Source organism: Balaenoptera physalus (genome assembly GCF_965194825.1).
Source record: "Balaenoptera physalus genome assembly, chromosome: 15".
In the NCBI taxonomy this organism is placed as follows: Eukaryota; Metazoa; Chordata; class Mammalia; order Artiodactyla; family Balaenopteridae; genus Balaenoptera; species Balaenoptera physalus.
The window spans coordinates 62,343,743-62,371,347 of record NC_138894.1 but is presented as its reverse complement, the minus strand read 5'-3'; the positions used below and the strand labels follow the sequence as shown (position 1 = coordinate 62,371,347).

General features: G+C 37.6%; 1 protein-coding gene across 3 annotated transcripts in view; it reads right to left on the bottom strand.

The window, feature by feature from the left end:
• THADA (THADA armadillo repeat containing) overlaps window positions 1-27,605 on the bottom strand; it is a 314,439-nt gene that overhangs the window by 241,407 nt on the left and 45,427 nt on the right. For 2 of the 3 annotated variants that reach the window (XM_082427608.1, XM_082427610.1), the window contains exons 17-22: window positions 26,202-26,412; window positions 23,396-23,531; window positions 22,609-22,745; window positions 19,196-19,354; window positions 17,630-17,787; window positions 9,571-9,680 (exon numbers count right to left, since the gene is read on the bottom strand). In XM_082427608.1, the coding sequence (XP_082283734.1) occupies window positions 9,571-9,680; window positions 17,630-17,787; window positions 19,196-19,354; window positions 22,609-22,745; window positions 23,396-23,531; window positions 26,202-26,412 (911 nt within the window). The remainder of the gene's footprint in view (window positions 1-9,570; window positions 9,681-17,629; window positions 17,788-19,195; window positions 19,355-22,608; window positions 22,746-23,395; window positions 23,532-26,201; window positions 26,413-27,605) is intronic. The other variant, XM_082427609.1, reaches the window with a different exon arrangement.

The following is a 27,605-nucleotide window of genomic DNA, read 5'->3' as shown; positions in this document are numbered from 1 at the left end:
GATGGCCTTTAAAATATAAACTCTATGACATCAGAGACACACTCTGTCCTGTCCACTTCTTCATTTCCCAGCACCCAGAACGGGGCCTGGCATCCCAATAGGGAGCTCAATAAATATCTGTTGAATAAATGAACAACTTATGACTTACCAGCTCCATTAAGTGTACCATTCTAAAAAAACCAGGCTGACAAACCAAGAGGATATAGTAACTGGAAAAGAAAGTATAAACAAAAGTGCTTTCCAATGACAAGAGGCGCCACCATTAGAGCCAGCAGATGATTCAACTCCTTAGCTTCCTCAAACAGGTATGAACACATTCAGAATCTCCACATACCAAGGTCATAGCACTGATGTGAAGATATTTTCTACTGAAATCCCCAATCAAAATCAACTCTGTTAGCCTAAATACTAACCCAAGAGATCATTTTTTCCCAATATTCAAGAAAAAAAACCAAGGATGGGGTTCAAAACCCAGTGGAGGGTTCCAGTTTGTATATTGTTTAACCGAGGTTTGTATGGTTGTGAACATGGGGTAGAAAGATGTTTCAAAGAACCAATGTTTCTGAGTTCTAACAAATACAACATTTAATCCCAGATTATAATCATTTCCCTTCTCTCTTAAGGCTCTTTAGGAGACCAGGCCTGTGCCTTCAACTATTTCCTCTGTATGGGTGACTCTCAAATATATACCTCTAGTAAGAGTGACCAGTGTCCCTGTCAGCCTGGGACAGAAGGTTTCCCAGAATGCTGGACTTCCAGTGCTAAAAAATTGGAGGAGTCCCAGATCACCCTATCTCCAACTCTGACTCCTCTTCCCATCTCTTGACCTGTATTTCCAACTGTCTGCTATCCCTCCAGGCAGCCTCCCAACACCACCGCAAACCTGACATGTCTGAAGTATTATCCTGCCTCCGATCAGGCCCTTCTTCCTGCCTTGCTTATTTTGTTAATGCATTAATCATTCTTCCCATAAATCGCGACAGACAGCTCAGTAAGTGGACTTTTTTCTTGGTTTTCCATTTCTGCCCTGTAAATAATCTAATTGATTTCTCTAATACCAAAGATTAAAAGGCTAGGCTAGAAATTCCTCTAAGAACAAGAACCACGTTTTACCAATATTTTACCCTCTATAACGTCTACCTATCACAATTTCTTACATAAAGCAGGTGATCGATATACTTGTGTTAAACTGCTAACTCTGAAGCAGAATGAAGTTCAAAAAAACCATGTGGATTCTAGTGCTGGCTCTGTTACCAACTAGTTGTGTGGCTATGGACAAATCACTTGATTTCTCAATGCCCAAGAATGAAAATAAAATCATTGTAAAAATGCTTTGAAATTCAATGAGATATTATTACCTGGGTTACTGTTTCAAAGAGAGAAAGCAATGACCCTAAACTATATAAGTACCCAAAGCTCCTGATGTGACTGTCCCCAAAACACCTCAACGTGGCCTCACACAAGCTACAGTCCCTTGTTCAGGTCTTCACATGCCTCTCTTAGTTCTACGGAGTTAAACGTTTCAAATTTAGATCCTAACATATGTCTCTAGGTTCATAGCAACTCTGGCTTACCACATTGTACTCTCAATGGTCAAACAGAGTGTTTCTAACACAGGCACATAGAAGATGTTCAAGAAATCGCTTGTTGAATAAATAAATAAGGACCCACGAGTGTTGGCGCCAGCTGCTGCATATTAGCTGTCCTTCTGTTAGGCACATGATTGAAAAACTAGGTGTAGAAAAGAAGGGCTAAAAACTGTAAGGCTCCTCAATGGTGAAGTCACTGTGCCTAGAAAAACACAATAATAGCCTAACCTAGAGTTCTGACTATTCAATGAACCTTCTGTCTACTCCCCAGCAAGGAAAGATTACTTCACAAGGAAGTGATTTCAAAACTCCAGAGTTGCTGGTGTTTATGGTAATGAAGGAATTGAAAGGTAAAAATGGAACCATGCATGGCTCCCAAGAACAATGCAACAAACTCTAGCTGTTTGTTTTGGTTCCTCATCACACAATCCAGGGGGCAGCAAGGAAAAGGGCAAGGTCCCTGAGTGAAACAGACCATGATTGGCTGTGCCAGCTCCATGCACTCAACAGCCCCAGCCGTGGGGAATTCCAAGCCTGCTTGGGTTAGCGAGTGCCTCTCCACTAGAAGAGCAGACATCCTCTTTGTCTGAAGGCTCTTTTGTTTTATTTCACTCCCATGTCAAATTAATACAAAATATACAGTGTCTTTAGTCTCTGAGTACCTCATAACAATTGGAACTTTCTTAGGAGGGATTCAAAGTTCTTCATAAGCAAGCCTCACTAAATGTTATTAATCCACAAGTCTCCCAAGAGATCAGTTTACCAGTTCTAAAGGAAGTTTACTAAAAATGTATCCAAGTTCCCTGATCTTTCATACCCGAAATCCCCAGACTTTCCCAATCAGAAACTAGAAAGCAGTATTGTACCATGAGTAGAATGCTCAGAATTTAAAAAGGCCTTAGAAAGCTGGATTCTCTTATTTTATCAAAGAGGACACAGCAGCCCAGAGAGATTTACATGGTTTTCCTAATATCAACAGAGCTGGTAGGTAGAACTCACTTCTAACTGGTACCTCAATATTCTTTCCTCTACACTCCGAGGGAGGCAGTGGTTAAGGATGGGGGTGTGGGAGGATCAGACCACGCTGATGTTCCTGTTCTTCACAGTCAAGAAACAGTAGACATTAGGGGCTTCCCTGGTGGCACAGTGGTTAAGAATCCACCTGCTACTGCAGGGGACACGGGTTCGAGCCCTGGTCTGGGAAGATCCCACGTGCTGCGGAGCAACTAAGCCCATGCGCCACAACTACTGAAGCCCACGTGCTTAGAGCCCGTGCTCCGCAACAAGAGAAGCCACCGCAATGAGAAGCCCACGCACCGCAATTAAGAGCAGCCCCCGCTCGCCGCAATTAGAAAAAGCCCGCGTGCAGCAACGAAGACCCAACACAGCCAAAAATAAATAAATAAATAAAATTTATTAAAAAAAAAAAAACGAAAGAAAGAAATAGTAGACATTAAAAAAAAGGGGGGGCTGACAGGAAAGAGGCGGGAGGTGTTGTTTTTGGGTTTTTTTGTATTTGTTTGTTTGGTTTGGTTTTTCTATGCTAAGTGCTATAGCTTGAGTCCCTACCAAAAGTAACAGAAATGAACAGGCCAGTCCATGGCTGGTGTGTCTTTGTGTTGTCTTGAGAAGATCACTGAAGCAAATTATTGTTCTATAAACAGATTAGTCCAATTTCTATCCACAAAGCTATCTCACTGGTAGTGGGTAAGTATTCTAAGATAAGCATAAAACCCAGACTGAAATCAAATTACATATGCTGTATACCCAACTAATTGGTCATTAGACTATTTTGTGCCAATAAATCAGGTTCCCTGACTACAGAGAGGCTCTCCAATGGCTTCATCCATCTATGGTAACATAGAGCTACATTTTGTTGAGTTCTGATTAGTTATATTATGATTGTTAATTGAGAAATGTTACCTTCATTTCCTCAGACTCTTTCAGTATTGTTATTTTTCCTAACTTAGAGATTTTTTTCCAAGCTCCTATTATTTCATAAGCTAAATTCTCCACTCCACTCATTCTTTGGTCAAGTATTGTGTTTATTATTTCAAGGTTCGTGTTTATTATTTCAATTAAACTAAACAGTGACAGATGTGCAGGAAGGTTGTGTGCATGTACATGCACATTTTAAAAACAGGGAACATAGCCCTGAAGCATGGAGATATTTTAAGCCTGAAAAACGATTTGCCCAAATGAGATCCAGTGAGAAAGCTATATATCAACAGAAGCCATCTTAACCTCCCTCACCACCATCAAATATTGCTGAAGTTTACTGCAGGCTAAAACATCAGGGGGCTATTTTGAAGGCTCAGCTGCAGGCACAGGCAATAATAACGATGACCAAATATAAATTGAATTACCAATCAGAAAGCCATGGGGGGAAGGGCAAGATACAGTGGATTAAAAGAAGTGGTTAGAAGGATGTAACAAATTGTTGGTTCTCTTAATATTTAATACAACCATTGCCCGAGATCAAGGAGGAAAAAATTAATATTAAAAACTCTGGGACTTTACTAACAAAGCTGAGATAGAAGTTACTCACTAAGAACAAGATTCCTTCATTATTGAGTCTAAAAAGACTCAGTATTATTATGAGAACTTTAAAAATGGTTATTCAAAGTTCCAGAAAGAAGGTAATATCTTAACTACGGAGTGGGCTTAAAAATAAAAATCCAAGGGTCACAAACCAAAGACACAAAGTTTTAGATTTCAAACATTAAGACATTCTAAAAAATAAATTAAAAAGAAAAAAAATCATTAAGACATTCTAGTTTTCCCCAAATCCTTTTTTTTTTTTTTAAAAAGCAAGATAGATCCGAACCACTGGACCAAATAACATGTAAGTTGGAAGGGGTGGGGAGAATTGGAGTTAAGACCTAATTTTTTTCTTTAAATTGTTTGTTTAATTTATTTATCCCCAAATCCTTTTAATACACTATAGAAATGGGAAAATTAAAGGATTTTTTTCTCTATGTAAAGTATTAATATGGCTTCCCAGAGTGGATGATCACTTAGTTATTCTTTATTTAATTATTAATATTTCAAATAAAAATCACAGGATACTCAAAAAGTGTCCTAGACACATCTGCCAAAGGAGATGAAAATAAAGGCTTAAACAAGATTATATATTTTTTATTTATAGAGTTGAATGACTTTTTCCCCAAACCTCATACATTACATTCTACATTTATTTCTTGCTCAACTGCATATTCTTTAGAGACTTGGTCTTTCATTCTCCAGTAGACTGAAATTATTTTTTCATTATTATATTTCAAAGGTTCATAAGAAGTCTTCTGTTGAATTTGAATTGTAGTAGCTATAATTAACTGATGAAAGTTGAAATACATATTTAAATTATTTCTGTCCACCATAATTGTTGACGTCCATGGGTCAGTAGTAGCATTTTATGACAAAAATTGCTAAATGTCAGCAGTTCATTTTTTCGGGCCAACAATGTGAGAATGATTGTAATCAGTGCAGTAAATATTCATAGGTTAAGCTACATTTCAATAAGCAGAGCAATTCAAACAAATGAAGAGTAAGACAACATCAGGTACTCATGAACCTCCCTTCTAGATTTAGAATTGTAGACAACAACTTAATCCCCTTAGAGTTAAGCTTTTTTTTTTTTTTTTAAATTATTTATTTGTTTATTTTTGGCTGTGTTGGGTCTTCGTTTCTGTGCGAGGGCCTTCTCCAGTTGCAGTGAGCCGGGGCCACTCTTCATCACGGTGCGCGGGCCTCTCACCGTCGCAGCCTCTCTTGTTGTGGAGCACAGGCTCCAGACGCGCAGGCTCAGCAGTTGTGGCTCACGGGCCCAGTTGCTCCGCAGTATGTGGGATCCTCCCAGACCAGGGCTCGAACCTGTGTCCCCGCACTGGCAGGCAGACTCTCAACCACTGCGCCACCAGGGAAGCCCTAAGCTTTTAATTTATGGCTGAACAAATGAAAACTAGATTCCCTGCTTGGCCCCCTAGTTTAGAATTCTGTTTATTTTCACTGAAAGAATAACTTAAAATACTAAGATTATAGAGCGTAAATAAGCGAATATGAATTTCATCAGAAACCTGAATTTACAGTGATAACTTTAATGCATTTAACCACTCTAATCAAATGCTTAAGCAGGTAATTATGCATGGGCAGGTGATTATGTTTTTTAAAGAGTGCATGAATATTTCATCAAATTCTAAATAGAAAGGACCATATAAGAAATCAGATTCTAGAAAATTAACTCAACATATTGTGTGTGTGTGCACAAGTGTTGCTTTCAAAAAATTCCCAGAAAAAAGAATAATGCCTCCCATTCCTATTTATTCTTAGATGATTGTTTAATAGTGAAGTCAATTTACATTTGAAGACATTCTGAATAATCCTGTTAAACATCAATTCAAACAATGTGGCTCATGTTTAACTCTTCGGTTATTTACCCATTAATCTCTTTAAGTGCTTGCTTCCTTAACACAGCTGTAGTTCAAGGGGTGGCCAGCAGTTGGCCTCCATTTCAGTGGATTTTCCTGAAAGCCCAGATTTCTTTCTGCAAACTTTAAAACACTGTGTGCCTAAATAAATTTTTCATAACTTAAAAGCTTTCAGAAGGATCCAAAAGAAATACATTTGCTTTTAAAAATAAAAACCAAACAAAAGGAAGCCACACATACTGCAAAGATGTTCTCCGTAAAACATTCTGTTCAGCAGATCTGAAATGTCTCCAAAGGGATCAAGAACCACTTGGTTTGGAAGCAACAGTTGGGAACTCATAACAGGTTGGTTAAAAGCCAATAGTGACAGCCATGAGGAGATCTTTACAGCAGATTAGGAGTGGCTGAGATACCAGGCACTGGGCCTTGCCTCACCTCCCCACTCCATTTATTTGGAATGCCTTCAACTGTACTTTCAACTACAAAGTACAGTTGTTCAGAAGCCTCTGTCCTTGGTCCTCTGTTCTTTTCTCCTTTTAAGCTCTTTCCTAAAGACTGCAATCCTACTAGCTACGATATTTATGAAGACGGCATAAATCTACATCTCTGTTTCTGCAATAGCACCCAAACTAATCCCCTATCTCCCAGTTCTGACTTAAATATTTCCACCAGGATATGCCACCATCATGTCACACTCAACACATACAAAGCAAATGTATTCACCATTATCAAAGTAATCTCCTCTTTCAGTCTCCTTGCCTTTGGTAACATCAATCCCACTTTTCTGGTCACCAAAAATTAAACCACAGGAACAGTTGTGGACTCCCTGGGGACCTCTATCACACACATTCAGTTTACTTCACATGGCAGATTGCATTCTTCAAAGATGGCCACCACTATATCTCCCATCCCACACGTATTTCTACAATACGATCTTGCCACTTTACCATCAAATGGTGACGTTTAATTCCTCTCTCCTTGAATCCGACTGGCCTTAAGACTCATTTAGAACCAAAACAATGTGACTGAAGCAATGCCATGAGACTTCCAAGGCTAGGTCAGAAAAGACCATGAAGCTTCTGCCTGGTTCTCTTGGAAGAGTCTCTCTGAAGGAAGCCAGCTGCCATATAAGAATTTCAGCTACCCCAAGACTGCCATGCTGAGGGGCCACATGCAGTCCCAACTAGGCCCTATCTTCTAGCCATCCCACCAAGGTGCCAAAATGTGAATAAAGCTGTCTTGGACCCTCCTGACCAGTTCATCTGTCAGCTGAACACCACCAATTGAATTCGATAAATACCCCGAGGAGAAGAACCACCCAGCTATGCACTGCCCTAATTCTTGACACATCAAACCATGAAATAAGAGATGTCCACAGCTTCTCTTCTAAGCATTCAAAACATCATGTGTATAGTTGTTACTATGTGGGGATAAATATTAACTGAGATGCCACTTCTTTCCCTCCATTCCCAGAGCCATCGACTCAGAGGAAGCTCTCATCACCTCAGCTCTAGATTGTTAGAGCCAGTGCCAGTCTCGTCTCACTACCATCTGTCACTACAATCTATCTAACCTAACACTTCCAACTGAAAAACTACATTGATGTACCAACACCATAACCAACATCAATCTCATAATGTTTTACATTTGTAGAAAGTTTAATAATGCAAAAGGGTCTTCATGAATAGGTATTTTACTTGATCCATATAACAAAAGCCAGAGAGATCTGTCAACAGGGCAAATATTCTTTTCCTTACTTTACAGATGAAGAAACCAGAGGCTGAGGAGAGTAACTTTTGTACAATCTCATTGCCAATAAACAGAATGGATGTAAGTAGAACTAAGACCTCGTGTCACAGATTATTGCTATTTCTCCATTCTACATGCCTCCTATGATCTATTTCAGGTCGAAAATGTTCAGTGCCTCTCTCCATCCCTACTACAGCAAATCTGCTTTCTAGGTATCCATAATTTGACCTCCATCTATCCAAATGTATGATATTGCCTAGTAACTCTACCACCAGCACCACCACCACAACAATCAGGCTGGCTCATTTACTCAGCTAACAATATGCCACGCTGGTTCTAGCCTCTGAACATTTACTCATAAAGTCTCCTCCTTTCTCCTCCTATCTACTTAAACCTTACTCATGCATTAGCACAAATTCCACCTCCTCCAGTAAGCCCTCCCAGCCTTTCCTTGTTGCTTTCTCTCTGCTATTCCTACAGAATTTGTAAATTTCACCCAAATTTTGACAATTTCATTGGCTCATCTTGTTCAAGTGTCTTGGTCTCACTTTCCAGGCTGGTATTCAGCTAACACACATCCATACAGACAGCGATCTTGGGTGCTTACAGCCAGTGTCTGTTCTGACCAGTCAGTGTCCATGACGTACCATTTGTTAAATATTTTGAATTTCATCTCTGCTTATTTCCCCAACTAGACCATAAGCTCTTTGAGAACAGGAACCTGTCTCATAAAGAAGTATTATATCCTCCAAGCCAAGCACAGTACTAAGCACACAGTTAGTGTTCAATATATATATTTGTTAATTGATTTGAAGGGAGGGAAGTGTGTTGTGCTGTGAGAAAAAAATATTCTTAAGTCATGTCTACATTGGAAAGAAAGAGCTGCAAAGACAACAAAATATTTTCAAGATCAGCAGTTTAATGTCAAGGACATTTTTTAATGTATCATTTAAAGATATTCTGTGCAGCCCATAACTGCCAAAATGTTTTATAAATGTTTTACCAGGAGTGTGAAAAAAATGCTTCAAAAATATTCAAGGAGTAGATGTCTTAACGGCCCAAAATAAAATGTTTGCTGAGGCTACAAGGCTGGCAGAACTCTGCTTCATTTCAAAAAGTTTCCAGGCAATGGAAATGTTTTCCTGGAAAATACTACCTTTTATTTAGAGAACACTTGCCATGAACACTTAGTCATTAAGTAATTTAAGGTTTCCTCACAAGCTCTTTGGAGGAAATCTATTATATGAATGAACGAAATTATCAGCACCTATAATGTCAAAAAAAAAAAAAAAAACATTTGGCTAAATGTACGAAATCTACTTAAGTATTTTTCCAAGTAAGGGGGAAAAGTCCTTTATATTTTTTGGTCTATTTACTGTTCTTTTAAATTTTTCTATAAGATAAAATTATGAAGAAAAACACAAAATCCTTAAGTGTTTTTCTGTAACATACACAAATCCAAAAAACTGGAGGGCTTATTTTATTCCACAAGCCAAGTAATTTTCAAACAGACAAAACAGTCATTTCATTCAATGAAAATAAATGGTAACTTCAAATCTATTTTTAGCAAAATCTGAGTTTGTGTCAAATCACCTTTCAATGAGAGAGCGACTCGGTTTGGACATTTCACTCCATCATCTTCAGTAAATCATACAATGAAACCTAAGAAAACAATTTCTTCCAAGAGTTTTGAAGCCAACTAAGTCTTGTTCTTTTAAACATCAAAAGACACAACTAAATTCTACTTCGAGCACATGGTTTGTACATTTAATCTTTTTAAAATTAAAGGGATATTTGCTTTGTTTTACCTGTTTAGGATTTCGGTGAGTTTCACAAAGCCAGTGTAAGCCAGTTCAAATGCTCCTCTATGCCTGGACTGTAAAAGGTGCTGTTTAAAGTAATCTCCTATTTCTTTTACCTTCAAAACAAAATCAAAAATAAATACGCCATTTATGTTTACATTGACAGATGTATTTATGTCAGTAACATCATTTAGAACTCAGGTCTTGATGCCCAGCCATTTAGCACCTATTATGCAACAGGTAATATTTTAAGCGTTTTATACTATCACAATTAATTCTCACAATAATTCCATGAAAAAAGCACTATTATTATCTCCACTCTACAACTGGGAAAAATGAGGCCCAAAAAGGGCAAGTAACTTATTCAAGGTCACACAGCAAGTAGATGGTAGAACTAGTAGTAAATCCAGGCAATCTGGCTCCAGAGTTGGCCATCTTTAACTGCTAGGCTAGAACTGCCTCCCTATGCCAGCTTCACAAATCTTGCTGTGTTCTCCTTGTTAGTTCATATCATTCAACACCAACAGCAAATCATACAAGGTGACAACCCTCACACACCTAGGCCTAGGTGAAATAATTACCTTTTAGTCCCCTCTTCAAAAAAAATTTTTTTCTATTATGGTTAAAATATACATAACATAAAATTTACCATTTTAACCATTTTTAAGTGTACAGTTCAGTGGCATTCAGTATATTCACTTTACTGTGCAACCACCATCCATCTACAGAATTTTTTTCATCTTCCCAAACTGAAACTCCAACCCCTTAAACAATACTTCCCAATAATTACCTTTTAGAGATATACAAATATTAATGGCCACACAAGATTTAGTGCAAAGGGCCTCCTGAAAAGTGACAGGCTTCACTTTGAGTCAGAACAATGGAGTTTTCCAGAATGCTACCCAATCGCTTTCCTACATGCTGCTTTTCTCCGTACAAGTTTAAACAAATAACAAATATGACAATCTACTTTTAAGAAGACATGACTGACAATTAGTTGCTGATGAAGTTTTGTACAGCATTAACTGTTAAAGTGGTTGGGTTGATTCTACATTTATACCATAAGATTTGGTAGCTGATAAGCTTTAGAGAATCCAGATTTTGTATAAAACTCAGGACCAAAGCTACAACTGGCTCTCTTTTTGATCCAGGTCTCCCCAGCAGGTCACAGAATGGTGAAAAAGCAAGCTAACCCAAGATAGCTCACATAGGCTTATCTAGAAACAACTTCTACCTCAGCACAGTGACTGGTATTCTGCACACATTAGAGATGATAAACAGTAGAAAGAGTAGTTAAACATGTAACCATGGGCAACTGCCTCAGTCTCATCTATAAACTGGGAATAATAATAGCACTTGCCTCATAGATTGTGTATTAAAATGAGTTAATAAATCTAAAAGCTCAGCACAGGCCCTTAACTTATAAACCAGTTCAGTTCAATGTGACCTCTGTCTGGATTTCCAAATAGAAGAAAGCTAAAGATATACTCTAAACTCAAAATATATATGATGATACAAAGATGGGTTATACATTTAGAGAAATAAAAATCAGATATGAGATCAAGAAAGAACCAGAAAAGCAGGATATAACAGAAGTTTTAAAATTCTAACAATTTAATATCCCCAAAGAGTGCCATGTCATGTTCTTCAGCTAAAGTTTTCAGGTGAAGATCTGATGATATCCCTAATTTTTAATATTTTTTTTACAAGCTACATACTACTAGTCGTCAAAAGTCAAGAGTCAGGGTGAGCCTTATCATTTTACCTTCAATACGTAATTTCAGAGTATATTTTGAACAGAATTATCAAGCACAAAATCTGAATTTAACCCCCAAGACATACCTGAAGCTCAAGACCCTATAAAACAGGACCAGAAGAAACATCAGTTAACTAACTTGTTATGACCATCATTTCTATTATTAGAGAAACAAAAGAAGATTTCTAAAAAGGTGTTTTAAGGCACAAAAAATAAAAACAGGAAGTCATAGAGATGGGGTCTCTCTAACATCCTTAATCTTTTTTTAATGTTACAGATATTAAAACATACTTCAGGAAAACAGAAATGTTATTGGTAAAGTGCTTCTCTGTGGACTTACAATCTAGTTCTTAAACAAAGATCAGATTTTCATTGCTTCCTTTACCTTAACTCCCTTCAAAGGGGCTTAAACCAAAAAGCATATAATAATATCAAAGACCTCAGAGGTGAATGAGACCAGTGGATGGTCTCTCTTCCGAAGGGTAGACCTCAACCCTAGGTAAGCCTGGCCTCAGAAAACAGAATGAGATTCTAAAGACACAAGTGAGAGGTAGACCATTTTTCTCATGTCATTTTGCACTTAATTTCCCAACAAACCCACCTAGGTAACACCCAGGCTTAATATGAATTTTTCCCTTTGAAGAGAGTATATTTCTATTAATCAGACAGTAAGTACTTTTTTAGCACCCTATCAAATGCTTAGCAGCTTAGTGCTGGGTAGACAAAGAACAAAACAAGATGTTTGTCCTCTGAAAGCTTTCAGAGAAAACCAATATGCTGGATGGTACCCATCAGAAGCTTAACAGCACTAAGAAATGACAGCTCTTTTTGCATTGAAATGAATAATTAGAAAAAGCTTCATGGCCAGACCTTGAACAGGATATACATGAGTGAACCAATACAGAAAAGGATAATTAACATGAGAAGAAGCTGGCATACTAGAATAAGTGAACAAACATTTATTAAGTATCTGCTACCTGTCAGACACTTCACCGGGTCTTTCTACATGAATGAACACAGACTATACAGGAGAGTGATAGCAGACCTGGCTGAATGGCCTCAAGGTTTCGTGCTAGAAAATAGTGGAAGAAGACAGGGTTGCAAGGTAGGGATGTACCCTATCACAGTGGGTGGGAGGAGTCAACAGGGCAATGTGGTCCATGAGCAGCTGGACAGGGAAAAGGGGCCATGCTGACACTCTCCCCTTGGATGATCAGACTACAGGGAACATATTTAACCCTGTAGAAACTTATGACAATAGTAGAATCAGAAAAAGAATTTCAAAATTTTATTTAAAAAATGAAAAACTCCTCTGAAAATTCAACTCGATTGCCTTTCAATCTATTAGATACTAAGCTCCTATTTAAAGTTCATAAAAACTTCTTTTAACATGGATGATGTCTTTACAAAATATTTTCTTAATAAATAATATATATCTCAGAATTTCTGAAAGGCAATTAAATATGAAAAAAAAAGGGCACTGATTTCTATTCTTAAAATGAAATTCTAATCACTATCTTTTTAAGTTTAGTGTATCCTGGTTCTAACTTTCCATAAAACCTACTTCTATAGGCAAATTAACATGCTTTATGGATTTACAGGGTATAAATTTCCACAGGGGAGGACAGCTACGTGCCATGTCTCTAGGCACCTATAATTCACCAACAGACTAAACAGGGGAGCTAAATGCTCACCTAGAGCATAAAACCCACAAAGGGCAAATGTAAATACATTTTTTGTTTGTCCTTTATCTAGATAGTAGAGAGAAATACAGGAGAAAAGTCAAAGCTAATTCCCCTCATTATAAGTTAGTAAGTCCAAAAAGATTCAAGTATACAGGTGGGACATTTCTACAAAGAGCATGTGCAGTGGTTAAGATCTGGGATCCTGGAGCCAAGAGGGCTGAGTTCAGGAACCCTACTCAGCCTCCTTCTCAATACAAGCTAATTACATAAGTAACAGAGTTCTCTCATCTGTGAAATGGGGATAAAACTAGAACCTACTTCACAGGATTATTCTGAGAAATAAATGAGATTATGCAAATAAGCATTTAGCAGAGTACCTGGCAGAGAGTAGCAATCAATATTGCTAAATGTCAATTTTTGTTTTCATTTTGTTTCATCAAGTAGTGAGACTTAATCCCTAAACCTTAATTTAAATTTTACTTTAAGACACAGCCACAACCTTAGGAATGTCAACAGGAGTTTCTAATTCCACTTTGGTTAAATGGAATAGTTTATAAAAGTTTACACTACAGTAAGATAATTAACATTTTAAACTGGACATTCTATACTACAGTGATATCTTACTAACACTTGGGATTTCATGAAAGCCCAAACACTGTCCTCCTACATAATAACAAAGATGATGGTTTCCTGGTACTCAGACATCTTCCCACCAGAACGTTTATTCTTTGTTTTCTGGCAAATCCTTAACCATGTGCCATTTTAACAGTTGCCCTTTAGTCCGACTTTTTGAAATGAATTTGTCTTGTATCCCCTATTACATTTCTAAGCCCTTTGAGGTCAGAGAACCACATATTCTATTTCTTAATATTCCCACAATGCCCTTGTAGTAAGGCAGTCAATAAATAGTTGACTAAATGATGTAATTACATGCTCAACTTCACTTCACAGCTTAAAAATGGTAACCTGCAACAGCTTAAACACAGTAACCTGCATTCAGCACAGTTCAATGAATACTTACTCATAATTTCTAAAAAATAAACTTTGTTAAAAGAAAATACAAAAGGTAATTTCTTTAAGACTGACAAATGCTTATAAACATACATCCCACTTACAGTTCACTGACAGAAATCTAAAACAGTAACAAAAGGTACTGAGGGAACATATAAACCCAGTTAGCCATGTACATCATGAAAATTACAATAGAATCTAAAGTAGGAGTTTTTAAAATTGCTTATTTCTAATAGTTGGTAATTATTTTTAATCATGTGATTTCTGTGGCAATAATTCCTAGGAAGCGGAAAGCAGATACATTAAAAAAAAAAAAAAAAACTACCCAAAAGTTTCTTTTTAGGAATATTAGGGGAAATATATAAACATATGAACTGATAGTCCAGGTAGAGGAAGTTTAAAAAAATCAGTAGGTACTGGGTATCTGATATCCCATGGAAAGAGGACCAACAATGTATCAAGCAAAAGCTCTGCATCAGCAAAGCATCCAGCTTGAAACCCAGACACACACGAGTCAGGAAGTTTGTGAGATAAGGTTGCATGCACTGCTCACTCTTTAAGGGTCTCGACTTACATCCCTCAAAGCTGGTTTTATCTCTGCCTCTCGGACAGGGACATTATGAAAGAACCTTTCATAATGTGATTACAGCGCAGGAGAAGGGTCAGACATGCGTCTGAATGAACACATTTTCTTCTTGATGAAGTTGCAGAGGACACACTCCTTCACAAGCAATCATCTAAGGGAATGGATCATTTGCTATAAAGTTCAGTAGCAAGTTGCCTTACTGTCCTGTTGCTTGCAAAAATCTGGTTGGCTATGGGAAGCTGGGAAAATTAAATTTAAAGAAAAATTAAATGAGCCATTCAGAACAAAGGCAGCACTGTGTCATGGCGGAATACAGGCTGGGAAGCAGAAGAATCAGGTTCCTGTCCCAGAGCTGCCACAAACCAGCTTTGTGATCTTGGGCAAACCAGGTAACATCCAAGGGCTTCAGACTCCCCTTGTGCAAGAGAGCTGGATAATATCATCTCTGTGATCCTTCCAGCTTGAACAGTATGTGAATACAGCACTGAATACTCAGAATTATAAGCGAGCACCAGCTCCTCTCCTCGTATAGCAGCAAAAATCCCCAAATTGGAGTCTCACTACCTGCTGGCCTAGTATAAACTATAGTCATGTATGGGGGATTGAAGTTGTCACCCCTTTAACAAAGGGCTGTAAAATCAGGATGGGCTTAAAGGAGCTGAGTTCCATGAGAAATCCTCTCCGTCGTCTAAATGTGAGACCTCAAATATAAAATGGCAGTAGAATCCTATTCCTTTTTCAGTAGTGAAGGGTGAGTGGAGAGCAAGAGAAGTAACAGGCTGAACACCAGTATTTCAGGTTCTGTAGAACAGCTTCCTTCATCCACTGAGAGAAAAGGAGATCACGGTTTTTATGATTCTTGGGAGTAAGAAATCCAAGTTCCCAATTCTCCCCAACAATGCGGAGCGTTCTGCCCGCAAGTCACTTCACTGCCTCTGCAGGTCTCTTGTGGTCACATTCACCTACACTGTTGACGCTTACATTTGTAGCTTTGCCACTAGGTGCACAGAAGAACTAGTGATGCCAGGGCGGCTATGCCCTTGGAAGGAAGGTAGACCCTAGGCGTGGCCCCAGCACTCCAATGCAGACTGCATTCTTCTCTGTCATTTATATTTTTAACTCTTAAAAGTACTAAGTACATAGGAATATGTTTAAAGGAATTTCACGGAACAAAATTATATGTTTAAAAGCGGGAATCCTCTAGTAATATAAGTAACACTAATTTCTTGATAACTTTAGATTTCATTGACTAAATGCCCCCATTTTAAAATGTAAAAAAATTTTAAAAAATTTTTAGGAGCATTTTAATTTTTTTAGTAAAATTTAGCATGATCAAGACTAAAGTTTCCCACAGAGGGTAGGGTTTCAATGTCAGAACAGTGCTATCACATACATTCTTGTTCACTCACTCAGTCATTAATTTCTTCTCAAACATATATATGTGGGGTCACCACATGAATGGCGACATGGAGAAATGACTGGACCTGATTAGAATGGAAACGGATATCTTACAGAAAAACAGGATTCTATTTCTTATTCAAGAAAACAGTCATCAGAAGAGCTCTTTGGTTTATAAGAGCCTCTCTTTGTTATTGTTGTTGTTTTACAAACATCTCTTCTATTTTATATTAGTTCCCAATTTTTAAAAATTAATTCCCAATTTTAACCTGGATATCCCACATAACTTCATAAGATTTGGGTGCTCTGTAAAAGGTGTCAGGGTGAAATGATTTTCACAGGACGCTTTCAGGTCTTTCTCAGTTATAGTAAAAGTAAAATATGTTTCCCTTAATTTTGTTTTTAAACACTGGCCAACAAACCCAAAACACTAGATGTTTTAACTTGTCCTTGAAAAGTTGAGAAGTCAAGGGGCTCTAGCCCATATTTACTTCTTAGTGAGATGGTGAACATCAGTGAAGTAATCATTAATCATAGCTGGATTCCTCAGCAAAGATGCTGGCATTGGCACTCCAGCCAGTCACCAGTAAGGACTGCAAGTAACTCTAGGACACTAACGCCTGTTTGATTTGGAAGAGAATAAGGAACATAATGAAGCCGGCAGTGTTCTGTTCCCCTTTGCCGTTCTCTGTCTCAGAGCCTTGCAACATCACAAGCCCAGCTGTTAACCAGATGCAAACAACATCAGCCACAGAGAGTGTGAGAATAAAAATATTAGCGTTATTTCCATGGAACTGCGTTATTTCCATGGTCACATGGTTATTACAGAAATAATCAGCATTAGCATACTACAATATTTGTTTTGTTCTTAAATGTCATAACACCCTATGGGAGAAATTATCTTTATTTGAAAAAGGTTAAAAATGAAAGCACATGTTATGTATCTTTGCTGGAAAATGGTGGGAAACGGATTTGTTGAAACCATATGGAAAGGAAGAGGGAATCAATTAAAAACAGAAATCTAATAAATCTAAAATATTTCCAAATGAAATGCTTGTGGTAAGCTAATTTCTTATAAACACTGCACTCAAGTCACTTGAACAGTCCCAGATGGAACTAACTTTGTGGTCTTAAAATAAAAGTCAGCCAAAAAAACCAAAGTAACTATAACTTTATCATCAATGTAGAGGGAAACATGAGATCCATGATCAACCAATATATAAAGAAAAAAATATATATATATATATTTTTTTTTCTTTGCAAAATTTAAGAGGTTTGTGGAGCTTTACTAAATAGACAATTTCATTTACATTTGAATTTTAAGTTTGTGTGTGTTAAATGGAGAAATAAAAATTCAAATGTTAATATTGAAGTTAAAAGTGAGGTAAAAGCTATCATTATTTATATAACTTAGAAAAATAAAAACATTTCTAAAAATGCCAAAGTTTGGAAATGGATTGCAAGATCCAATTCCTATACTTTAATGAACTTTCTTCAGTTGACATCGGTAAGATTTTATTCAAGAAAAATGTTTAAAAAATTTTTTTAAGTTATTTAACTTTTAAATAAAAGTTTGTGATTTATGCTTTGACCAGAAATTATACCAGGTGGAATAAACATCTACCCTACCTGTTCCACTGTCAATAATCCATCAGGAGATTCTGGCACAGACCGCATGGGTAGAAGCTGGCACAGTGAGCCTAAGAGTAAAGCGACTTCCTTCATGCTTCTCCAACAACATACCAGCACCATCTGAGCAGTTACATCACATGTTTTTCCTTCTTTACCTTAAAAAAAAAACAACAAAAACTACTGCAACACTAGACACTTGATTACTCACATCCCAGGTTTCCTAGAACAAGCTTATTCATAATTTCCCCAAGAATAATCTGCTTGAACAAACCAATTTGTCATATGCTATATTTATTCAGGAGAAAATAACTAACATTTGTTTGGCATGTGCTATGGGTAGGAATCACAGTATTTTATTTAATATACTATATTCAAAATAAATTTAAAAATAAAACACAATATTATTCTAAAACCGAAGTCTAACCTTTAGAAGTTAATGAAACAAACTCTTCCTGCCTCTCAGTCATCCATAAAATATGACTATAATAAATATATTTTATTATTTGTTTTGGTGAGGGTGGCTGCTATGTCAGTAAAAGAATAGGATACGACTTTCCTTTCAAAGGAAAATACAAATTGTCTTTCAAAATATATTTAAATTTCATGGTCAATTAGCTATAAGAATCCTTACTCTCTTTTTCTAGCTTTAGGAATATTTTAGTACTGACATTAAAAAAAAAAAATCCAAAACAAACTATTAAATTTAAAATGTAAGTTAACAAAATAACCTTTTTAACGCAATCCCATTTGTCTTTTAAAAGGCCACTAAACTCAAAGGATAAATGTACATACACTTAAATACATAAAATTGGTCTGAAATGATGTACACTAAAGAGGGATGAAATAGGATTGAGGAGGGAATAAGGAAATGAAAGAAAACAAAATTAATTTGTTTTTAATTCATATTTATCTCTGTATTATTTGAAACTATTACAAGCATACATTTGTGTTATTTTCTCTAATTAAAAAAAAAAAATCATAAAGAGAAATTTTTACAAGACAATATCCCCATCTAGTGGAGAATGTAGAATATGTTATAAATCAATAAGATATTACTGCTTCTGATGACTTTTTACAGCATTATAGAAAATTATAAAAGAACTAATGAGAAAACAAACAGTAAGAATTTGAATTCTGGAGGCCTGGTACCACAGAGCAGCTCACACTTCTCTGAGTCATAAATCTGTTTCCTTTAAAAGGCTGTTTGACTGACTACGAGGACTCTCACAACATCGAACCGTAGTGCTGGGAGAAGCAGACTGCTCCCCAAACCCAAGTTCACTGTGCTTCACTGTTCCTACATCACCTGGCTGTCAAGACAGGTGTCAGCACTCAAAGGCTTTTTGCTGAAGCACCTCATACACTGCACTGGTGAACACCATTTTCTGGTAAAGTCTTATAAACTCATTCCCCAAAATAAATCATTTATAAGCTCAAAAAAGACTTTATTTTCTAGAAGTGTACTACACACATTCGCAGCCTCTGATTTACTATAGAAAAAGAGCATTTTGCACATTTTATTTGTCGCTTAAAAACTGACTATAATACTGATTTTATATATACCTTTGATTTCTGCAGAAGTATCAATATTCGGTACACTGGCACTCAAGTCCTCCAAATCAAAGCTATCACATTCTTTCAAAATTTTAGCTCGATTGAAATAATCATTAGTATCTCGGGGCTGAATCTCATTCAGAATCGTCTGCAAGCGGCTTGCTGACTCTAAGGGAGAGAGATGAGATTATGTAAAACCCCAGTTCCACATCACATGAAGACTTCCCTTGGGGGTATTCGCCCTCAAAAATTTTGTAATTTTCAGTACTTGATAATTAGCACTATAAGAAGGGACTCACAGGATGGATAATGTGGAAATTATTTATATAAGGTCTTCATGACACTTGAGTGTACTTTCAAAATATGGTGAATATTTTAAATAGGGTGAAGATTGGACAAAAAAGCACAACAGAAACTGTCCATAGACAAAGGCTGCCATCTCCCTTACATTGCTTTTCTCAGTGTTGTCTAAGAATTTCAAATACAGTGCTCAAACAGATGAAGGAAGAGCAATAAACTTCAATGAATTTTGTTTTAAGAGGTAAGAAACCCCACCACCAACAAAAATAATCTTTTATGGCCCAGGAATATCATGAAAACTCCATATTTGGCTTTGAAATGCATAAGTAATATATTGCTTTCTAAGTTAGATTTCCAGTCCTAGTATTATATTAAACTTCATTTTTATTTCTTAGTAAGCACTCACTGTATTAGGAAATGTAAACTTCACGAATGCAAGACTTTGTTTACTGCTCAACTGCTAGTGCCTAGAACAGAAACTGGCTCATGGCAGAGGTTCAGTAACATGGGCTGAAGGAATTTATGGATGACTAGGTAATAAAGAGCTAGGCAGGCTCAGATTTTGAAAGAAAATAACAACAAGTAATCATCTGAAACCAATTAACAAATCAAAGAATGGGTTATTTACTGTATACCTATTATACACACGTATATTTTAGGTATTATGGGAAATACAAAGACCCAAACTGCTATCATAATGGTTCAGCCAACACCTTATGTTCACTTGTGGCTTCCATGAAATTCTGCCAAAAACAAATTTTGACAGCCATGAGAAAGTAACACTGGCCCAAAAAGAAACCATAGAAAGACTAAGAAAAAAGAGAGGGGTGACCAGAATAAAATTTTAAGAACCATTTTTGTGGCTTTCAGGGGAGACTTTTTTCAAAGAATTCAGAATGCATGGCAGATAACATGGGAAAGACATAAGAAAAATGGAGACAACCAGAGGAAAGAAGAAAAGGCAAAATTAAGGAAAAGTTAGTGGACCATAGACAGTTTTTGAGACTGACAGATATTTTAAAACTCTAATGACAAACAAAATTTTAGCATACTCTGAAGGCCCTACCCACAACTGGTGACAAACATTCAAGATTTCTCATCCAAAATATACTGGTATTGCCTGATCCAAATATTAGCTATCAGACTGGATGTTCTCTATTCCTATGCACTGTTTAAGTAGGAAAACTAAACCAACAAATTTTAGTATTTAGACTATCAGCCAAAATAAATCTATAACTGTATCTCAGTATCAGGAACCACCACCAACCTTCCAACTCATTTTTAGTAAAGAACAAAACATAACATTTTCTATGCAACCACTCAACTCTAGATTAGTTTAATTATCGGCCCGAAGTATTGTATTGTATGATGCAGTGTGTGTTTATGATTTACTCAGTGTGTTTTTAATATAAGCCTCTCATTTGCACTCCAAAATGCATTCACCAACTTTATTTCAACACCAAAATATAAATTTACTTCATGATTTTCTAGGTGTTCAAAGGAACGTTCCTGTTAGTATATACCTTTAACGGCCAATCCCTCTGGCCTGTTGTAGTACAGATCCAGTAATCCCCTCACACTGTCCCTCTCCATCCCACCTGGGATCCCCAGCCATCAACATCGTCTGCAGCTGACATCCAACCATCAACATCGTCAGGGCTCCTCCTTCTGATGTATCGCCAGGAGGTCAAGAGTAGCCTAACACTACGTCATAATGCCTACGTCATTCACCTCACCTCACCTCATCACACAGGCATTTTATCATCTCACATCAACACAAGAAGAAGGGTGAGCACAATATAGTAAGATCTTTTGAGAGAAACAGAGAGAGACCACATTCACATAACTTTTATTACAGTATACTGTTATAAATGTTCTATGTTATTATTGGTTATCATTGTTAATCTCTTACTGTGCCTAATCTATAAATGAAATTTTAACATAAGTACGTATGTATAGGAAAAAACATAGTATGTATAGGGTTTGGTGCTATCTGCACTGTCAGGCGTCCACTGGGGGTCCTGGATCATACAGCCCTCAGATTAAGAGGGAATTGCTGTATACACATACCACCAAGGGCATCCCGGGCACTGAATTTAGTTCCTATACTTTCAGGAATTGTTCATTCATTCTAACAACTACTGATAGTGCGCCTCCTTCTGCCAGGCACTGTGCTAAGCACAAGGGAGGAAAACAGACAAGATTCCTGTTAAACTGCAACAACTCCATGAAGGAGAAATCTATGGGAAGGGGAGAATGCTAAGAGACAAGACTGGCAAGGTAGCAGGAGCAAAACTATTACAGGACCTGGTCACTAACGTATTTTAAATAAAAAGGAAGAGGGGGTGGGCAGAGCACAGGGTTAAGTAAAGATTATGTGTAACATGATAGATTATATGACTAGAAAAGCTTACTTTGGACGTGGTAAAAAGGAAATGGAAGGAGATAAGAGTAGATGTGGGGAAACAAGAGAGGATAAAAGCCTACAGTAAGGTAAGAAGATGCAGATAAAAGAAAAAGAGATTTGAAAGCTATTTAAGGGGCACCACTGAAAAAACATGGAGACAGGCTAGATATAAGGAGCAAAGGGGAGATGTCAAGCAGCCCTAGGCTCCTGACTTGCATGAAGAGGTCTCTGGTAGGGCCATTTGCAAAGATACAAGGGTTGGGAAGGAAAAGACAGATGAAAGTTCATGAGTTCAATTTTGGGCATTTTGACTATCTCCTCCAATTTTTTTTTTTAATTAAATGGTCTTTGTATGTCCAATGGTCTTTGCCTATTCAGATTTCTAACAAGTTGCCTTCTCTGACTGAACCCCATCCATTGCTAATTTATACTGCCTGCTCCCCCAGTTCCTGCCAGAATACAACCCTGGTAGGTTGTATTCCAAAATGACATATTATAAAACCCAATTTACCCCAGACGAGGAAGTACCTTGCTGATCACCTGGCTATTTATTTATTTATTTTGGTTATTTTTTCATAGTTAAAAATATTACTAAAAAGGCAGAAATATCACTAGTCATAATAATTTCTTTCCCCCCTATTTAGCCTCTATATCTCTCTGAAGAAATGATTAGGGGAAAAAAACATAGTCATTCTAGCTTTCTTCGTTTACTGACCTGCATCAGTGTCCATGGGGATGAGGCCTTCTGGGGAGGAGCTCTGAATAACTGGAGACACCACGGCGGAAAGCCTGTAGGACGTCACAAGGAGCTTCTCCACCACGGGTCTCCACTCACTCACCAACTGCAGGCTGCTGCAACAAAGACATTAGGGTAATTTATACTAAGCAAAAATCACATTTTCAAGATGAAATTAATAGACAAAAGGGGTCAAAAGAATTTGGGTTTCAAAACCATGCAATCTATGAAATATTTAAGACATAAAAATACACGTATATATGTACTTTTTTTTAAAAAATAAATTTATTTATTTATTTATTTTTGGCTGTGTTGGGTATTCGTTGCTGTGTGCGGGCTTTCTCTAGTTGCGGTGAGCGGGGGCTACTCTTCATTGCAGTGCGCGGGCTTCTCATTGCAGTGGCTTCTCTTGTTGCAGAGCACGGGCTCTAGGCGCACAGGCTTCAGTAGTTGTGGCTCGTGGGCTTCAGTAGTTGTGGCTCGCAGGCTCTAGAGCACAGGCTCAGTAGTTGTGGCGCACAAGCTTAGTTGCTCCGCAGCATGTGGGATCTTCCTGGACCAGGGCTCGAACCCGTGTCCCCTGCATTGGCAGGCGGATTCTTAACCACTGCACCACCAGGGAAGCCCTATATGTACATTTTTAAATCTAATTTTTAATTACCTTTAAGGCAATACGTTCCTTTCCCAGGACACATTCCAATAAGAGTTTAAAGCTCAGAAATGAGTACTGAGGAAAGAGCGGGGGTGGGGGGGGGGATATACTTACTTTAGAGCTAGCTTCCGCAAAGCTCCTGTTATACAGTGGACCCGCCCGTACATTGGAAACGATGCTGCTGCCTGAAGCAGAGAATTTTCAGCCCGAGATACTTCTTCCTCAAGATTTTCCAACAAGCATTTGATAACTAGAAAAAGCAAAAACAAAAAAAAAACAAAACCCACCAAAATAACGCCAGTTTAAAAACACATTTACAAATTTGTGCACAGCAAAACAGTTCCCACGAAAGCACCCAACTCAGCTGAACTTTATACTAGAGGTTTTTGAATGAAAAAAAGAGATCTTTCAAGGTTATCCAGCTTGTTCTCCATTTCCAGTTAAGGTAGTACTGTGTCTTTACCCTGACTTCCTGGATCCATTTACAGCATTCATTCTGGATCATTTCTCCTAGACATCCTCTATCTGGGTTATCAGACCCCAGGCCCATGTGCCATGTGCTATTTGGACAGATTTTAAAAAACAATGGCTTTATTGATATATTACTCATATACCATACAATTTATACACTTAAAGTGTACAAGTCAATGGTTTTTAGGATATTCACAGCTACGTGCAACCACCACCACAGTCAATTTTAGAACATCCTCATCCTCCCCCTCCTCAAAAAAGCCTCACCCATTATCAGTCACTCCCCTCCCTGCACCTCTCACTGTCCCCAGTCCTAGGCAACCACTTAAGCATTTTCTGCCTATTCTGGACATACCATATAAATGGAATCATATAATAAGTGGCTTCTTTCAGAGTTCATCCATGTTGTAGCATGTATTAATATTTCATTACTTTTAACAGCTCAGTAACAGTCCATTGTATGGATATACCACATTTTATTTATCCATTTATCAGATGATGGACATGTGAGTTGTTTCCACTTCTTGGCTATTATGAATCATGCTGCTATGAACATTCATGTACAAGTTTTTGTCTGGACATAGTTTTCATTTTTCTTAAGTATATGCCCATTATGGACTGAATGTTTGTGTGTCCCTGCCTGTCCCCCCGCAAATTCATGCTGAAACCCTCACCCTCAATGCAAGGAAATTTAGAGGTGGAATCTTTAGGAAGTAATCAAGTTTAGCTGAGGTCATGAGGGTGGGACCCACATGATGGGATTAGTGTCTTTATAAGAAGAGGAAGACAGACCAGAGCTTGCTCTCTCCTGCATGTGAGCACAGACTGAGAAGGCTGCTGTTACAAACTAGGCAAAGGGTTCTCACCAGGAACAAAATCTGTTGGCACCTTAATCTTAACCTTCCCAGCCTCCAGAACTGTGAGAAATAAATGCCTGTTGTTTAAGCCACCCACTTTATGGTATCTTGTTATAGCAGCCTGAGCTGATTAAGACAATGCCCAAGAGAGGAACTGTGGAGTCATATGGTAATTATATGTTTAACCTTTCAAGAAACTACCAGATTGTTTTCCAAAGGGGCCAGACCATTTTACATTCCCATCAACAGTGTATAGGAGGGACTTCCCTAGTGGTCCAGTGGGTAAGAATCTGCACTCCCAATGCAGGGGGCCCGGGTTCGACCCCTAGTCGGGGAACTAGATCCCACATGCATGCAGCGTATGGCATGCAACTAAGAGTTCACATGCCGCAACTAAGAAGCCTGCATGCTGCAACTAAGACCTGGCACAGCGGAAGGGAGAGAGGGAGAAAGCGAGGGAGGGAGGGAAGAAGGAAGGAAGGAAAACATAGGGCAGTAATAACATGGCAGGAGGAGGGAGCTAGGATAAAGAAGAGGCTTCAAAGTTATGGATGCTGTTGTATCAATACTTCTTAAGCTGAGTGTTATTACCTAGCTTGGGGACAAAACTTGTGAAAGCTTTATATTATTACTGTTTAAATCCTATATATATATATATTTAAATATTCTTTATATGTTTGAAATATTTCAAAAAGTTTAAAAATGTCTTAAATTTGAAAGCCTTTACATGAAGTATGAACTCCCCAGTTCACCCCAATTGCAGACCTCTTCTTATCATCTTATCGGGGTCTCCTCTGGAATCCAGCCCTGAAGCAATTAGAGTTCGGCACGTGTCATGTTCCATGGCACTGTCATCTCTCTATCCCCAGCTCTATGGCCACATTTCCATCAGAACTATCCATGGCCTCCTAATTTTCTCCCATTATTAGTTCTCTTTTTCACGGCTTTCTACTGTCTTGGAGAGAATAATCGTCAACTCTCTTTCAACATCTGACCTCTGTTTTGTTTAATAAAAATCTCTATCCTTATTTCTAGTACAATTCCAAAATGAAGATTTACTAGGGTAAAATTAAGTACATGAACCCCCAAAAAATATTTGTTTAAAATCATTAGATCTAAACCAACTCAGACCCTAGGTTTTGGAACTGGTTATATGGGAAGAGTAAAAGGCAAGGGTATGACAGCCAGTTAAAACATAAACCCCAACAGACAAAGGAACTCTGCTCTATATAGAATTAACAAAGATGATTTGGCTATAGTCATAGTAAAATTTCTGTAGAAAAAAAGTACATTTTTGGTAGAGGAAGAGGTCTTATTTAAATAAAAGCTCTATTAATGTACATTTGCATATGTACTTATTTAATGTGAATCCTCTGTTTAGAAGCAATATAGTTGAGTAAACTATTTATTTGCAAAGGAGAAATTCATGATATACTTATATGACGGTAAACTACAAAGCTGGTAAACTCTTAAATAAAAAAAAACACAAAGTAAGTGTTTAACCATCAGATAGCCTAACCATATGAATAGTGAAGAAAGTAAGATACTGGTTTTGATAAATAAGAGCAAAAGGTCATTTACTCAATACGAACCTATTAATGTGTTACTTTCCACCAGAGCAGCAGACTTATCTCCATCTCCACATGCAACCCGCTGAGTTTTTAAGTAAGACAGAGATGATGGCAGAGCGTTCTGCCAGATTAAGAAGTTCAGTAGGTAGGAAGCTGTTACACAGTCATATGGTTTGGTGCTTGTGCTGAGCTCCAGTGCTGCCTGGAATAAGCCTTGCAGTTTCTCTGAATCCTAGGATAAAGCAGAGACTCAGTCATTATCACTGAAACATTTCTTTAATTTGAAGGAATAACACATATTTAAAGACAGAGCTTGCCACACAACTGCAACTCGATACGAACATTAATTCTCTGAATACAGGTTGGAGTTTTTTTTTTAGGCTGCGCCACGTGGCATGCGGGATCTTAGTTCCCCTGCATTGGGAGTGCAGAGTCTTAACCACTGGACCGCCAGGGAAGTCCCGATAAAGCTTTTTTTTAAAGTACCTCTTTCTTCAGCAAAAGTATACTTTTTCCTGTAGAAATTCTGCTATGACTATAACCAGATCATCTTCGTTATTTCTATATAGCCCAGAGTTCTTCTGTATGTCAAGGTCTGTTTTACTGGGAGTCATGCTCCTGTCTTTCTCCCCACCCCCTTCCCATACAGCTAGTTCAATGGAGAAAAATACACATACATATGAAAATACAAATTCACCAGGCTGTTCCTGGCAAAGCTCCATGTATATGTGTGAAAAATAAAGTGATAAGATCAACCTCAGAAATTCTGCATTAGAGCTCCCACACCTATATCTCATCTAAACATGCACTCACACAGCCTGTCCTCAAGAAGACAGAACAAAGGGCAGTTCACTGTAATATGCATGGAAAGGCACGGGGCTGAGGACAGGAGACATAGATCCTAGTCCCAACTCCATGGTTGACAAGTTGCATGTTCACCACGCTGGAACCTAGGGTTTCATTGCTCAACAATATTGATTCTACTAGGATTATCTCATAACTGTCTAATATAAGGGAAAAAATCATTATCTAGGTATACCAATATTTAATAATGTCTTCTAATATCAAATAATAGACTCAAATATCAGCCTATTTCTATTTAAATTCTTTGCCGTTTGCTGTTTAATTTTCTATGACCTAAAAAACTGAAAGACAGTGGCTAAAACTCAAATCTAAATAAATATTAGAAAGAATCAATTAAGCATCTCAACCATTTTTTGTAACTGACAGTTAAGTCCCTAAACTAACTAACCAATTAGTAAGAAACAAAATAAATAGCCTTTGGAATCTAAAAGAGCATCTTTGTTCTATCATCTCAGGTCAATCAAAATATAAAGACCTTGGATATGTAGCTCCACAAGAAAGAAGGGCAAGAGACTAGGTGAGTAGTAAAGTCATATATTAGAAAGATATGCCATCAAAATA